Source organism: Cotesia typhae, unplaced genomic scaffold (assembly GCF_013202065.1).
Source record: "Cotesia typhae breed Kobodo isofemale line unplaced genomic scaffold, CoteBio_Ctyphae contig_23, whole genome shotgun sequence".
NCBI classification, from domain to species: Eukaryota; Metazoa; Arthropoda; class Insecta; order Hymenoptera; family Braconidae; genus Cotesia; species Cotesia typhae.
In genome coordinates this window covers 1,170,229-1,184,549 of record NW_027423729.1, presented here as the reverse complement: position 1 = coordinate 1,184,549, position 14,321 = coordinate 1,170,229, and the positions used below count along the sequence as shown (strand labels likewise).

General features: G+C 26.4%; 3 protein-coding genes across 7 annotated transcripts in view; 1 reads left to right on the top strand and 2 right to left on the bottom strand.

Annotated features, from left to right (window-relative positions):
* The window catches only part of Alg10 (alpha-1,2-glucosyltransferase Alg10), a 73,072-nt gene extending 71,370 nt beyond the window's left edge, over positions 1 to 1,702 (bottom strand). For 2 of the 3 annotated variants that reach the window (XM_074239334.1, XM_074239332.1), the window contains exons 1-3: positions 1,103 to 1,702; positions 505 to 850; positions 6 to 157 (exon numbers count right to left, since the gene is read on the bottom strand). In XM_074239334.1, the coding sequence (XP_074095435.1) occupies positions 6 to 157; positions 505 to 850; positions 1,103 to 1,297 (693 nt within the window). In that variant the 5' untranslated portion in view covers positions 1,298 to 1,702. The remainder of the gene's footprint in view (positions 1 to 5; positions 158 to 504; positions 851 to 1,102) is intronic. The other variant, XM_074239333.1, reaches the window with a different exon arrangement.
* Positions 1,703 to 2,591: 889 nt separating this feature from the next.
* Art4 (arginine methyltransferase 4) lies at positions 2,592 to 8,885 on the top strand. 3 transcript variants are annotated; one of them, XM_074238768.1, is made up of 8 exons: positions 2,592 to 3,185; positions 4,030 to 4,170; positions 4,274 to 4,768; positions 4,899 to 5,165; positions 5,459 to 5,681; positions 5,766 to 6,049; positions 7,292 to 7,428; positions 8,226 to 8,885. In XM_074238768.1, the coding sequence occupies exons 1-8, from the start codon at positions 3,053 to 3,055 to the stop codon at positions 8,334 to 8,336; spliced, it is 1,791 nt and encodes a 596-aa protein (XP_074094869.1). In that variant the 5' UTR covers positions 2,592 to 3,052; the 3' UTR covers positions 8,337 to 8,885. The 3 variants fall into 3 exon arrangements, with proteins under 3 accessions (XP_074094869.1, XP_074094868.1, XP_074094870.1); XM_074238767.1 differs by having other exon boundaries at positions 8,208 to 8,885; XM_074238769.1 differs by lacking the exons at positions 7,292 to 7,428; positions 8,226 to 8,885 and adding an exon at positions 6,143 to 6,978.
* A 640-nt stretch (positions 8,886 to 9,525) lies between these two features.
* On the bottom strand, positions 9,526 to 14,097 carry LOC141524740 (endothelin-converting enzyme homolog). The gene is made up of 11 exons (XM_074238770.1): positions 14,023 to 14,097; positions 13,488 to 13,709; positions 13,278 to 13,397; positions 13,064 to 13,208; positions 12,766 to 12,989; positions 12,409 to 12,686; positions 12,284 to 12,342; positions 12,147 to 12,198; positions 11,852 to 12,056; positions 11,547 to 11,714; positions 9,526 to 11,477 (listed from the first exon to the last, which is right to left on the bottom strand). The coding sequence occupies exons 1-11, from the start codon at positions 14,059 to 14,061 to the stop codon at positions 11,301 to 11,303; spliced, it is 1,689 nt and encodes a 562-aa protein (XP_074094871.1). The 5' UTR covers positions 14,062 to 14,097; the 3' UTR covers positions 9,526 to 11,300.
* Positions 14,098 to 14,321: the final 224 nt, after the last annotated feature.

Below are 14,321 nucleotides of genomic sequence, written 5' to 3'. Positions count from 1 at the left end.
CTCACCCTTGCGTGAATTGACGTTCCATGGATCCCTCTATCCTGTAATGCTGATATACTCTGTGGAGTTTCGGCTTCAATTATGCTCAGAACTCTTTCACCCATGAGTAATATTAACCATATAACATTTGTTTGTCTCGCTAAAATTGCCAAGGCACCTGAAACAAAAATTACATTCAATTTAATACTATTATTAAATTTTATCGCAGTTTTTTATCATATTTAAAGTAAGAAATTATTTTTATTGATAAAATAAAAAATGTCCATAAAATCTAATAAAGAATTGTTTTATGGTTTAAGATAAATAATGCCTGAGGGTTGATAAAAAACGATTTCAGAATGACCTAAAAAAATTTATCTACTTATATTGAATTAATTAAAGGAATGTGTTGTCTTAAAAAAAAAAAAAAAAAAAAAAAAAATCGTTTTTCATCATTCTTTTGAAAGAGAAAAAATTAGCTGACTTGAAATTTATACATGTATTTATATATGTATTTGAACTTACCTATGATCGCAGAGTTTTTATAATATTGACGTTGATGTAACAAAAACATCATTAAGACTAAGTTTACAGATAAAACGTCAGTATAATATAGAAAATGCCAAAAATAAAGCGGTGGTAACAGCGTTACACTTATTGATACCATGAACGGTAACCAGGTTCTATTTTCAGCTTTGCATTTTTGTACCCATTTTTTTGTACTCAATATTTGGTATATTAGATACAAATTAAGACATGTACCGGCTAGATTAATACTACGTAAGTATATTGTGGTACATAGCTGAAACGGCGCTAATATTATTGCTGATAGTATGTAAAGGCCGGGAAGTGTCGTGATTTTTTGGTCCCACTGAAAAAGCCAAATTTATTTCTATAGTTGTAAGACATTATGTAATATAAACAATATCATAAAGCAGACATCTAACAATTGTTTGATTTTTTATAAGAAATCAATTATTACAAAAATAATATTTTTAAAAATTCACTCATTTTTTTAAATTTCTTTTTTTTTTTCAATAATTAAATTAAAACAAAAAAAAAATTTTTAGATGTCGGTTAACTTAATTTTCATTAAATTCAGTATAATTGGTTACACATTTACCTCAAAAAAGGAACCATTGCAGTATTTTTTTGTTTGCGGAATATGAAAAACTTCGTCAATGTAGTGGTCCGGTTGTATTTTATTAAGAAATAAAAATAATAATGTTGTCAATAAAACAAAACTAAGCGATACAATTGATTGATAAATAATCGGTCGATTGATCGCTTCCAGAAATAAACTTTTTATAATAACCATTGTGGATAAATTATTTTTAAAAAAATATGTTCAATAATTTAAAAATATATAATTAATCCCGTATATCAATATAAAATATGTTATTTCATAAATTTTAAGTCAATATTTAGCAAACGTATGTGACAAATTAAATAATCAACACAATAATGACGCGTATACATAACCAAAGAAAAGAATAAACTCCCAACCCCAAAATTAGCCGGAAAACTTATAAATAGTCGTTCTAAAATAACTTTCCCACCGTATTTCAACAACCCATCAAATAAACTTATTAAAAGAAATCTTGTTCAAAACATTTTTCAAAAACTAAAACAATAATACCGTACGTCAAAATATACAAGTATATATTTCTTTGTTGTTTACGTATTTTATATTTTATATATAATCAGTAAAGCCGGATCACAATTATCCTTCGACGCTTGATTATTCAAAATGGCGCAAATATCGCACTAGCAATCGCGCATGCGCGCTGATAAAATTATTTGCATGTTAATTGGACTAATCCGACCAATCAAAGCTCAATTTTTTTAGTGAATCTCCAATTGAATTTAACCACGATGGGATTTTAAAAGCGCGCGTAAATTTAAACATGTGTCAATTTTAAAAATTTTTATAACAAATCAATTATAATAAAAAAATGCTTCTAAGAATTTTTATTAATTTTCACATGTGGAATTTACTTCTAAAATTTAAAAAAAAAATTTTTTTCGGTCAACAAAGCCAAAAATTATTAAAAAAGAAAATTAATTTTAGTAAAATATTTTTTATTGATTGACTGAATAATAATTAATTTAAAACTACCAAAAAAATTTGCCATTACTAATTTGTTGATTGAAAAATAAAAATATCATTGGAAATTTAATACCTGTCACTTTAAATATTAAAATTAATAAAAAAAGATATTTAATTGTAAAAGTCAAAGTTAGCCCTTTGGTTGATTCGAACGATCAGCATCCGGGTTCTATCTCCTACACTCCTTCCTTTACCGGGTCTTAACTTGTAAATTCAGCAGCTCATAAATGAAAAGTGCCGTAGGGGCCCGGGGACGGGGATAAATAAAATGAGCATAAGCAAGAGAGAGAAAACAATAAAGCGAACCCAGTTCCCAGTTTCCAGTGTGAGAGTGGGGTAGCAAAGCAAGCAAAAGTTAAATAGTATAGATGTGTGTATAGTATATAGCAGCCAGCAGCGACAGCGGGTACATTATTATAAAAGCAAAAGCAAAAGGGAAGGAATGAACCAAAGCCAAAGGAAGGGAAGTTAAGAGAAGGGATATAACAACGTGCGCGTGTGCAAACCACGCCGGGGGTGGTTGGTCGGTCGGTGGTCCGAACTCCGAAAATCATACGATCTTGTCTTTATTAAAATTTTGTTCGGCTCCATTTTAATTCCCATTTCAATCATCAGTACACTTATCATTTAACAACAATTATTTAAACGATTCATTATTTTAATTGTATTTATAAAAACAATAATTGTATCAATTATCAGTATTTTTTTAATTTATTGTATTTATATTTATTAATATTTGTAAGAGAGAGTTTTACTTAAAGTATATATGTTTTTAAATAATTAATTAAAAATATTTACAACGCCGGTTATTTATCAGTGTGTGTGTGTGTCGCAGCAACAAAGGGACAATAGGGATAAATAAAAAAGAAGAAGAAGAAGAAAAGATAAATATAAAAATAAAAAAACGCCGCGAAAGAAAGAAAGACTGGAGCGCACAAAAACGCACGCGGTGTCTATATAAAAATGGCGAAGGCATTTCGCGCGGTGACAGTTTCTACTTTGTCAAACAATGGACAGTCAACGCCAAAATTCAACAGACCGGTTACACTTAACATTAATTATGATCCTCAAGGACTCAGCATTGAATTGTTATCAGGTATTTATTTATTACTCATATAAAATACGATCAATATCTGTGTTGATCATGTCCGTATCTGTGTTGGAAGGTTGGAACGACGCGACCTAACCACACTTAAAATAAGACGCTCCAATAATTATTTTTATTTATTTATTGTATTTATTTGTTTTTTAATTATCATTTAAGATACTTTTATTTTTATTAATTGTCTGATATTCATTTAATTTTGGTAGTGGTTTTTTTTAAACGGTTGCTGATGAAAATCAATATGAATAATTTTCATAAAGCAGGTGGAAATGGTTCCTTTGTATCGACGGTTGAACGTTTGATTTATGTAAAAACTATTTTTTTGTATAATCTAATTGTCAAACGTTTATTCATATTTTGATAATACTGAAGTTTTAGCAGTCAGCTGTTTATTTTAAAAATTTTTTTAATCAATTAATTACAATAAAAAAATGCTTCTAAAAATTTTCATTTGCAATTTTTATTAATTTTTACATGTGAAATTTTTTTATTTAATTTTTTTTATAATAATTTAATTGATATAAATATTTTTATATCTGTCAACTTCAGTGTTATCATATTTTGTTATTTAATTTTATACGGTTGCCCAATTTTAAAACACAGTAACTGCAAAATTTTTATAACTTTTAGACCTTAATTTCAAGTGATTTTTCTTAAAAATATTTATATTCAAGTATTTTATACTCATAAATCAAATTTTTTATCAATTTGGCGCGCAAACTTTTTTTTTAACCAGAAAAATGAAAAAAAAAATCTTCAAATTTTCAGTTACTGTGTTTTTAAATTAATGTTTTATATTTTATGTTAATAATGTTTTTAATTTATTTAATTACAGAGGATTTTACCGAAAAAGAACCAAAACAATTATTGGAATTTCCCATAACCCATACAACTGAGTGCTCGCGAGTTGCTACTAGGAGTTATGTATTTACTCTCGATGCTGAGAGTCTACTTATTACATTTTCTAATGAACCAGGTAATTAAAAAAAAAAATAACAATCAAGCTGTATATTTAAATCTTTAAATTTAATATTTAAAAGTACATGACTAACTATTATACTAATTAAAAATGTATTTAGATTTTCGAAACTTCCATTCCCAAGTGCTAAAACTTAAAAATGGAAAAGGCATGTCTGCTTTCAATGAGAGAACAGAAGACTTATCAGCGATGCAGTATTTTCAGTTCTACGGCTATTTATCACAACAGCAAAACATGATGCAAGATTACATTAGAACGAGCACATATCAGCGTGCGATTCTTGGAAATTTATCAGACTTTAAAGACAAAATAGTGTTAGACGTAGGCGCCGGATCAGGAATATTATCATTCTTCGCAGTCCAAGCAGGTGCTAAAAAAGTTTACGCCGTTGAAGCCAGTAATATGGCGAATCATGCGGAGCTTCTTGTTGCCGCAAACAATTTGTCGGATAAAATAGTTGTTATTGCTGGCAAAATAGAAGAGATTGAACTGCCAGAGCGCGTTGATTGTATTGTCAGTGAACCCATGGGCTACATGTTGTACAATGAGAGAATGCTCGAGACATATCTCCATGCTAAAAAATGGCTCGTACCAGGTAACAAAAAATAGTATCCCAACGTTTGATGTTTTGAAATCAACTTTTATTTGATACATATTACATTACTAATGCTCATAAATAATATGAAATATTATAATTCCCGTAACATTTATTTAATATATAACAGGTGGAAGAATGTTCCCTTCTCGCGGTGACCTTCACATAGCTCCCTTCTCTGATGAAACACTTTACATGGAACAATTTAATAAAGCTAACTTTTGGTACCAGACGTGTTTCCATGGCGTTGATTTGTCATCCTTGAGAAATAGCGCAATCAAAGAGTACTTCCGACAACCTATTGTTGATACATTTGATATACGTATTTGTATGGCCAAATCTGTTAGACATGTTGTTGACTTCCAAACCGCTGACGAGACTGATTTACATAAAATAGGTAATTTATCTATCTTTATTATATCGTACTATTACTACCAGTATTTTATGCTAATTAGTAGTGATAAATTAACTTATAAAATATATATTCATTACTGAGTTATTAATCATTTATTTATTTATTTATTTATTTAAACGCCAATCGGCTTTGTACATATTAGTAATACAAAAAAACTTGTTTTTATTTTTGAGAGAATTTTTTCTAAATATTTTTATAAATAAATAAATTAATAATAATAATAATAATAATAATAATAATAATAATAATAATAATAATAATACATTTGATTACAGAAATAGACGTTGATTTCCATATATTGGAGAGTGGAACATGTCACGGTCTTGCATTTTGGTTTGACGTTGCATTTATTGGTTCAACTCAACAAGTTTGGTTGAGTACAGCGCCAACGGAACCTCTCACTCATTGGTATCAAGTACGGTGTCTCTTGGAAAATCCTTTGTTCTGTAAAAGTGGCCAATTACTTTCTGGAAAAGTTATTTTAATAGCCAATAAAAGGTAGTGATTTTTTATTATTTTTTTTAATCATTTTTAACACTCGCAAATAGTAAAATTAAATTATTTAAAATGTTTATTTTTCAGACAATCGTATGATGTGACGATAGATTTGAAGTTAGAAGGAACGAACATCGAAAGCAGCAGCAATACTCTAGACCTTAAAAATCCTTACTTTAGATACACTGGTGCTGCAGCACAATTACCTGCCGGGTTAAATAGCACATCACCAAGTGAATCATATTGGACAACACTTGATGCTCAAGGTGCACGACAGGCTGTTAATATGGTTAATGGAATGTCCGTTAATGGTTTGGGTGAAGTTTCAATGGACACAGGAACTGTCAATCCCAGTAATTTACTAGCACTAGGTAAGGTTTGGCTTGATCCCTCACTGTATCATTACTCTATGTAAGAAAATACTCAAATACTAAATTTTATTATATTTCACGGCTTTAATCTAGTGTAAAAAATAAACAAAAAATATCAATTTATTTGCATTATTTGCAATAATCGACGTGTCAATTTCCATAGTTTGAAATCAGGATACAAATAACGTTTTATCAAATGGATTGTAATTTTTATTTTTCGCTTACTATTTTAATGATTGTGTAACAAGTATAGTAGTACGAGTATGTATGCTCATACTCGATGTATTTTGTTATTTAATACGATTAATTATTAATTAATTAATTGATTGAAAAAAGAATAAAAATAAAAAAAATCAAGATAAAAATTATATTTAAATTGTAAACAATTATGACTAAAATAAATTAATTAAGCAACGCCATCGTTCAAGTTTAATAATTAAAATGAATGATACATATTAAAAAAAAAATCGTTTCGACAACAGGATTTAATTTTACAAATATTTCAAAATTAATTATCCAATTACGATTATTATTATTATTACTATAATTATACTTAAAATTATATTGAATTAAATACTTTTAATGTGTTAAGATGAAAATTAGTTTATTAATTTTTTTTTTTTATGCATATATATCACAAAAAAATAATGTTAATTAGAGAGAAAATAATAAATTAATTTTTTACTAAACATCGCGTATATATATTTTTAAAAATAATAAAGGTAAACAATTATTTTTAACAGATACTTATTATTTTTTCAACTTATCAGTAAATAAAATAAAATAATAATTTGTGAGGTATATTTTTCGTATGACACTCTGTATTATCAGAAGAATTTGTAAATATTTCAGTAAAAAAATCCGTTGTGATAATATTTTGTAAATTTGTAAGACTGAATCCGTGTCAATAAACGGCTCTTTGAAGATGACTAACTGGTTTAATTTTAATCATTCAATTTGTTTCATTTATGTTATTGTATATTAAGGGGTTACATGGGTTTCCTCCGAGAAAAATTGTCTATTTTCAACAATTTTTTTTTAATAGATATTCTAGAGATGTTGTAGAATTTAATAAAAAATAAAAAAAAATAAAAATGGAGTTTGTGAAACCGTGAAATCCATGTAACACCTTAAATCCTGCATGAATTATTATTTATAATCCTTTCCACTTTCTAATTTCTAATTATCATTTTTGTTATTTTAAAATATTTGGATTATACATAAATTTAATTTGCTTGGTAGGCGGTCAACCAAATATACACCCGGGTTCGATTTCAAGTACTGGAAGAGGTAGAATCGGAGGAACGGCTACAAGTACACAAGCAGCACAACTCATTGGTGGCGGTATTACGCCAAATATGTTCACATCACCGGCAACTGTAAGTATCGAGTACAATCGCTATCAATCCATGACGAGATACTTGTCCGCTTGTAAGATTATTTTACATCATCCCTATTTTTTGCTGGGGTAATTGGAATTAAAATATCACTTTTGATGCTTACATTAATTTTTATTGTAGTTATAAGTACAAGTATAAGTTAATGAGTAGTTAGTTAGACATTAAGTAGTTAGTTAAATTATAGAAATAATTTTTATTTATATTTTTGTTAATTATCATCATTTTTATTATTAAAAATTATTTATAATTTTTTAAAATAATGTTTTGGTTGCTTGATATTGCTAAAAAAATTGGAGGAATTTTTTTCAAAAAAAAAAAAAATATTAATAGTATTTATTTAAATCAATAACTTTCCAATTTTTGAAAATTTCTCAAAAATCCAATTATCTTAAAATTTATAACTCAAAAATTATATTTATTAATTTATCAGAGTTGATTTTTTTTTTTTTTAATTAAAATAAAATTTTATCTTATATCAGAAAATTTTAATTGATTTTTCAAACGAAAGTTCATTTGGAATTTAATTTCGTTCTAAAAAAAATTATTACAAATTATTGAAAAAAATTCCAAAATTTTAATAATAAAATAATATTTTGAGTAAAAAGAAATTAATCGTATTTCAAAATATTAATTATTATTAAAAAGCATGCTTTAACAATAAAAGCGGTAGAGTAACTCAGTCATAACGGTGAAGGTATTATAAAAATGACATAGAATATACTAAATAAAATTGGTGTCTGTGTCTTTCGCGGCTACAGCTTGGTGTTACTTTCCAGCAATCGCTGGTACTCAGCAATACATCACACTATCCGGTGAATCCAAGTCTGATGATTGGTGATTACGTGACGCCTGGTAATGGAATAGCACCCCAATCGTACCGTCAATGATCTACGGCCAAATTATATCGGATTATGGAATATTCACGGAAACTAAAACAACATCATCAACAACAACCGCAGGACAACAATCAACGTTATTCAAACACCAACAGCAGATGTAATAGTGGTAATATTAATACCATAAGTAATCGTCAAAATCGTCGTTTAGTCTTCAGCTCACCTACGAGTAAATTACGATTATCATCAGCTGTACGTATATTACATGCTACTAATTTAAATGAAATTAATTATGACTTGAAGCTAAAGGAAGCGCGAATGCGATTTATCGATAAAACTCTTGATAATTCCATCGATTTTGGATTACCTTCTCCATTAAGAAACTTCACTAATAATAATAATTATTATTATTGTCATTACAACAATCACAATAACAATAATAATAATAATAATAATAATAATAATCACTATTATAATAATTTATCATGGGATTTGCGTTGGAGAAAACTCCGCGCTATTTTCTCGTAGCCATTTATAAAAATCTCTGACAATGATAAATATTTAATCAGTGGAGAATTAAAAAAAAAAAAAAAAAAAAAACACACGCTTGCCAAATGTACCCAGGAATAATAATTATTAAATTAATAACAGATGCGATATTTTTTAATGACAATACTGTTATATGCGTTTAAATTAATGAATGTTACGGAAATTACGGTAGATTTTTTTTTTTTCGTAGTGTAATTTCATTTTCCTCAATTAATGATTTGTAATTTTTTTATAATCAAATCTCAAGTTCATTGAACTCGTATTTAATTAATCTCTGTTTAGAGTATTATATCTTATCTGAGCGTTTGCATAGACAATGTAGATTTTTTTGATCAAGTGTCGGTATTTTAATTATTATTAAGATTTGTAATATTTTTAGCGCTCATTAGACGGAAAAAACAAGATGACACTGGAGATCATCCCAGATTATACTCAGTGATATCTGGATTATACTCATTGTAATCTGGATTATACTAGTTACTATCTAAAAAATTTTTTTACTCAGTATAATCTAGGATAATATCCACTGTCATCTTGTTTTTTCTGTGTAGTATGTTTTGTGCATTTATTTAAAGCTGTAAATATTTTTTAAACTATAAAATAAAAAAAAAAAAAAATTAAGATAATTTTTTTTTAATAATTAATACTTTCAACTAAGTTATTTATTTAAAAATAAAATCGCTTGACGTAAATTGATTTATTTATTTATTTATTATTTTTTTTTTTTTTTTTTTTTAAAATTCGATTTTATATAGTCTAAAAAATATTTCAAAAGCTTGTAAAAAAATCACGAACATGTAATGATAATAATTAATTATTATGTAAACAGTGCAAGCAGTAATAATTTAATCCAATCCATTGATAAAACGTATTTTTAAAAATAATAACAGTTTAAAGAATTACTGTGTGACAGTACCTATCGCTTTATTAATGTATTTATTGCATACAGCGTGCACTGTTCAATTTATTTGTAAACAAGTTTAATTAAATTATTTAAAAATTTTTAATTTTTATTTTTTCTCTCGGATTGGCTTAATCGAAAAAACTTTTATTTAAAAAGCGAGGTTTTATTTTTTATTTAATGTAGACTAAGATACAATTGCCTATTGCATAATAAACATAAATTAGCTTAATGATTGCAACGAATCGAATGGTATTGGCGTATAACAAAGTGTCGAAAAATAATTTGTAAATACAACTACGGCACCATGATCTCAAAATCATCACTTTTGCCCATTAACATATAATAGCATTTAAGATATTTTAATTATTAAATATTTTTCTTTTTTAAATTATTATTCATGTCGTGTTCACACAAACTTGCCATTTGATTCTTTTTGCCATTTTTACGTTACTTTATGTAATTTAAAAATCATTTTTTTTTATCCATTTGTTGTCCTGCTTGATGTACTTTAAATAAGTTTTTGTGTGTTTATTTAATTAGCATACTTCAATTACAGTAATTGATTATTTAACATTTTTATATTAAATTATTAGTTTTATAAATCTTGCGGTACTTTTAACAGCCACTTGGGTAACAAGCATTCCACGAGTGCTATTAATAATTAAAAAAAAATTATTATTTATATGAAAAATAGGTGAAAAAAAAAATTAAAATAAAATGGTGAATGATAGAATTACAAATAAATGTATGTATAGTCCGATGAGAAAAAAAATGAAAATGTACATATACGAAATATCTTCCATAAATTTTTTTCTGTTCTGTATGCGTGTGTATGGATGATTTTATGCATAGGTGCTTTTTTTTTAATACAATAATAAAATACTAATGCCCAAATGACTGAAATTTTTCACTCAAATATGATAAATATACCTCAGAATGCCGATCCGAGCCGGTTATTTTTAATGTTATTCATTACTTTCATTTTACTTAATTTAATAAATTTTTTTACTTATATTATTATTAAATTAATAGTTAGATTTACAATTTTTGAACTTGAATGATCCTTTTAAATACATTTTAAAATAAAATTGCAGTTGATCAATTTTTAATTTAATTTTTTTTACTAATTAATAACATTTAAAAATTATTAAAAATCAATGTTATTAAAAAAAAGTTACTGATTAAATTTAAAAAAAAAAATTCTATTAATTAACAATGGGCTGGATCGGATAGTTGTTCATTTTTTTAATTCATGTCCCTAGGTAAGTTAATAAATTAGGCGATTTATTAATGAATAAATGTATGTTTATTTTATAATTATATACACACGTGTATGCTCAATTATGATTGTTTTTTTTTATTTAGTAATATTCATTAATATTTAATGTGATTATTCATTAGAAATAAATCATTACTGACGATACGGTTAATTCATTTTTTTTTCCAGTCTGTTCTTTTGGATGAAAATAAAATTAATTGGAAAATAAATAAATTTTTTTTTTTTTTTAAATAAACAATATATCAATATATACACAAATAATTAAAACAGTGGGGTAATTAAATTACCAGATACTACACTTATCATGAGGATTCATTCTGCTTCCTAGAGGACAATTGAATGTTTCTGCAAATCCTTCAATATTTGAGAGCGGACCTTCTATTCTAACCGTCGCTGGACTATGATTATCATTTTTCAGCTGGTAAATTAATGAATTTATTGGTAAATTCGAGCAGAAAGACTGAAATAAAAATTCACAGTTAAAATAAAATTTTAAAATAATTAGATAGATATTTTGCAGCATATTTACATGTGTATAAGATAAGAAGAAAAGTTTATTTCTATCGAGATGTTCAAGACCAGGTAGCTTAACATCTGATGTTGAGGATTTTTTATTATGAACTTTGAAAGCCTCAAAGACAGCTTTTACACCCGTTGAATCCGCAATATTTTCCGACAATGTTTTTCGTGAATTTACCTTTAATAATTTATTTAATTAATTTATGCATCAAATGATTCAAAAAAATTTTGATTAGTTAAAAACATTAAACTAGTTAATAAATAATTATTAAATTAATCAAACTATTAGTTAAAAGAATTAAATTATATACATACCCTGTGAATTGTATTATTGTACGTGATACTAAGGTTGTTAAATTTATCAATAAAACATTGAGCACGTTTTCTATACTCGGATATTGTTGCATTTGACCACCAATTACGTACGTTACCATTTTTATCAAATTGACGACCTACATCGTCAAATCCATGTGAAATTTCGTGGCCTATTATTGAACCAAGAGCACCGTAATTGAGAGCACTGAAAAATAATTATTTTATGTATTTATTTATATCTTAATAAATGAATTTTATATTAATTATTAATTATTAAAAAAAATTTAATACTAACTTGGGATGCTCGTTTTCAAAGAACGGAACCTGCAAAATTCCTGCTGGTATAGCTGAAAAAAAAATTTAATCATTAACTTTATTCACAAATAATCAACGCGCTGCTTCATAGTATTGTAATTTATATATTGATTGTACTTATTGCATTTGATGGGTAATAATAAAATGCGTTGACAGCAATTGGACTTCCAATCCATCTGAAAATAATCTATATTATTAAGAGAATAAGAAAAATGTTTTATAAAAATAATTATTTTACATACTTTTGATCACTGACGCGTTCTCGTAATAACTTCAATTCTTCGTTCACCCTGAATTTTAACATCATCAATACATTTCTGAAGTGAATTTTGCTTGGTACAATACTTTTGTAGTAATTATCAACAGAATTGACATCATTGTACCAACTAGGGAATCCAATGAATTCTCTCATAGCTTCAACTTTTTCCAAAGCTCCTTTTTTCGAATAATCATCTAACCATTTGCTGTTTTCTATTTCTTCTCTCATTCCGTTTATTATTTCATGGATCATTTCTGCAGCCTGCAATTTTTTAAAATTCAATAAATTATTAATTTAAAATTTGACTTTAATAATTATTTTAAAATTAATAAAAACTTACGACTTCTTGTGAACGTTTTGGAAAATGTTTTTGTACATAAGCGTAAGAAAAAGCATGAACCATTTCATTTTGTCGGGTGCAAATTAACCATCTAGGAGTTAATTCTGAATTTTTATTTGAAAAAGACGTCAATCCTCCCGGTAAGACGTCTTTAATGTAATTATTCATTTGTTTATTTGTAAAAGAGCCGAGATTTCTTATTAACCACCAATGCATTGTATTAACTACCGGTTAAAGAAATTGAATCATTAAATTTTAATCAGGAATTTTTAATAATATTATTAATAATTATAATTACCAACAACTCTGGCCGGAGTTCGCCTAATAAGCTCCGCTAATTTAACAAAGTAATCTTTATTTATTATTACAACAACTTCTGATTGTTCAATAGTCATTCCAGGCACTGCAATAAAGAGATTTACTATCAAGTCATACCAGTTGATCTGTAAAAAAAATTTCAATTTGAAAAAAGCTGCTTTAATCTTGAATATTAAGAGAAAAAAAAATATTACGCGTGTAGCAGAATTATCAGGCAGCGATGACTCGTAGAATTTTTGGAAATCGCTTATCGTTATTTTTTCATACATAGAATCAACTTCACCGTTTGATATGTTCGAAGATGATAACAAAATCTGATTATTTAAATTAAAAAAATTTTTTAAATAATAATTGACAAAAAATAAGAATATCATTTTTTTTTAATTAATTTTTGAAAATCTTACGAGTTTTAAATTCCACTCAAAAGCTACAATATCTTTAGCATCCTTTTCGATGTCTCTTTCTTTTATAATGACTCCTCTATTGCTGGCAAATATTCTACTGATGTTTGCAACAATATTTCGGTAATTCATTACATTTGGTAAATTTAATATGCCGTCTAACGGTAACAATGCTGCTGCTTGACGAGTTATGTATTCGGCGATACCGTCTAGAGGTGGTGAAAGCTGAAATAATACATTAAATATTAAATATTTTAAGTAAAGTAAAAAATAAATATTTCGATAGCTTCAAAAGTTGGAAAAAATTTTGACTCTCATGTTTTTGGATAAAATTTCCATTTTTTTGTTTTCGATGTTTTTGAAATATTTTTTTTTTGAAAAGTACATAAAAAAATAATTTAAATATTACAATTTTCTAAAAAATTTATAAATTTGGAAAATTTTTCAAAATTGTGATAATTTTTTTTTTTAATATATTTTTCAAAAAAAAAAAAAAATATATATATATATATATCAATAAAATTAAAAATATTTATACCTGTATAATATAATTCGTTGAATTTTTAACGTCATCCATAACTTTTAAACTAAACAATGGAGAGTTTCCTATTAATTGTCTAAAACTTTTATCAACTTCTTGCCATGATTTGTTCCTATAAGACCATTCAAATAGAGTCATTGTCATTGGCCAGCCACCCATTTCATCAATTAAGCTTACAAGATCCCTGACTCCTCTTTTTTCAATAGAATCTATTTTATTTTTCACAAAAATATAAATTATACTTATCGATTTAAAACAACTATCAAATAGTGAAAGAAATTAAATTACCTTCATCC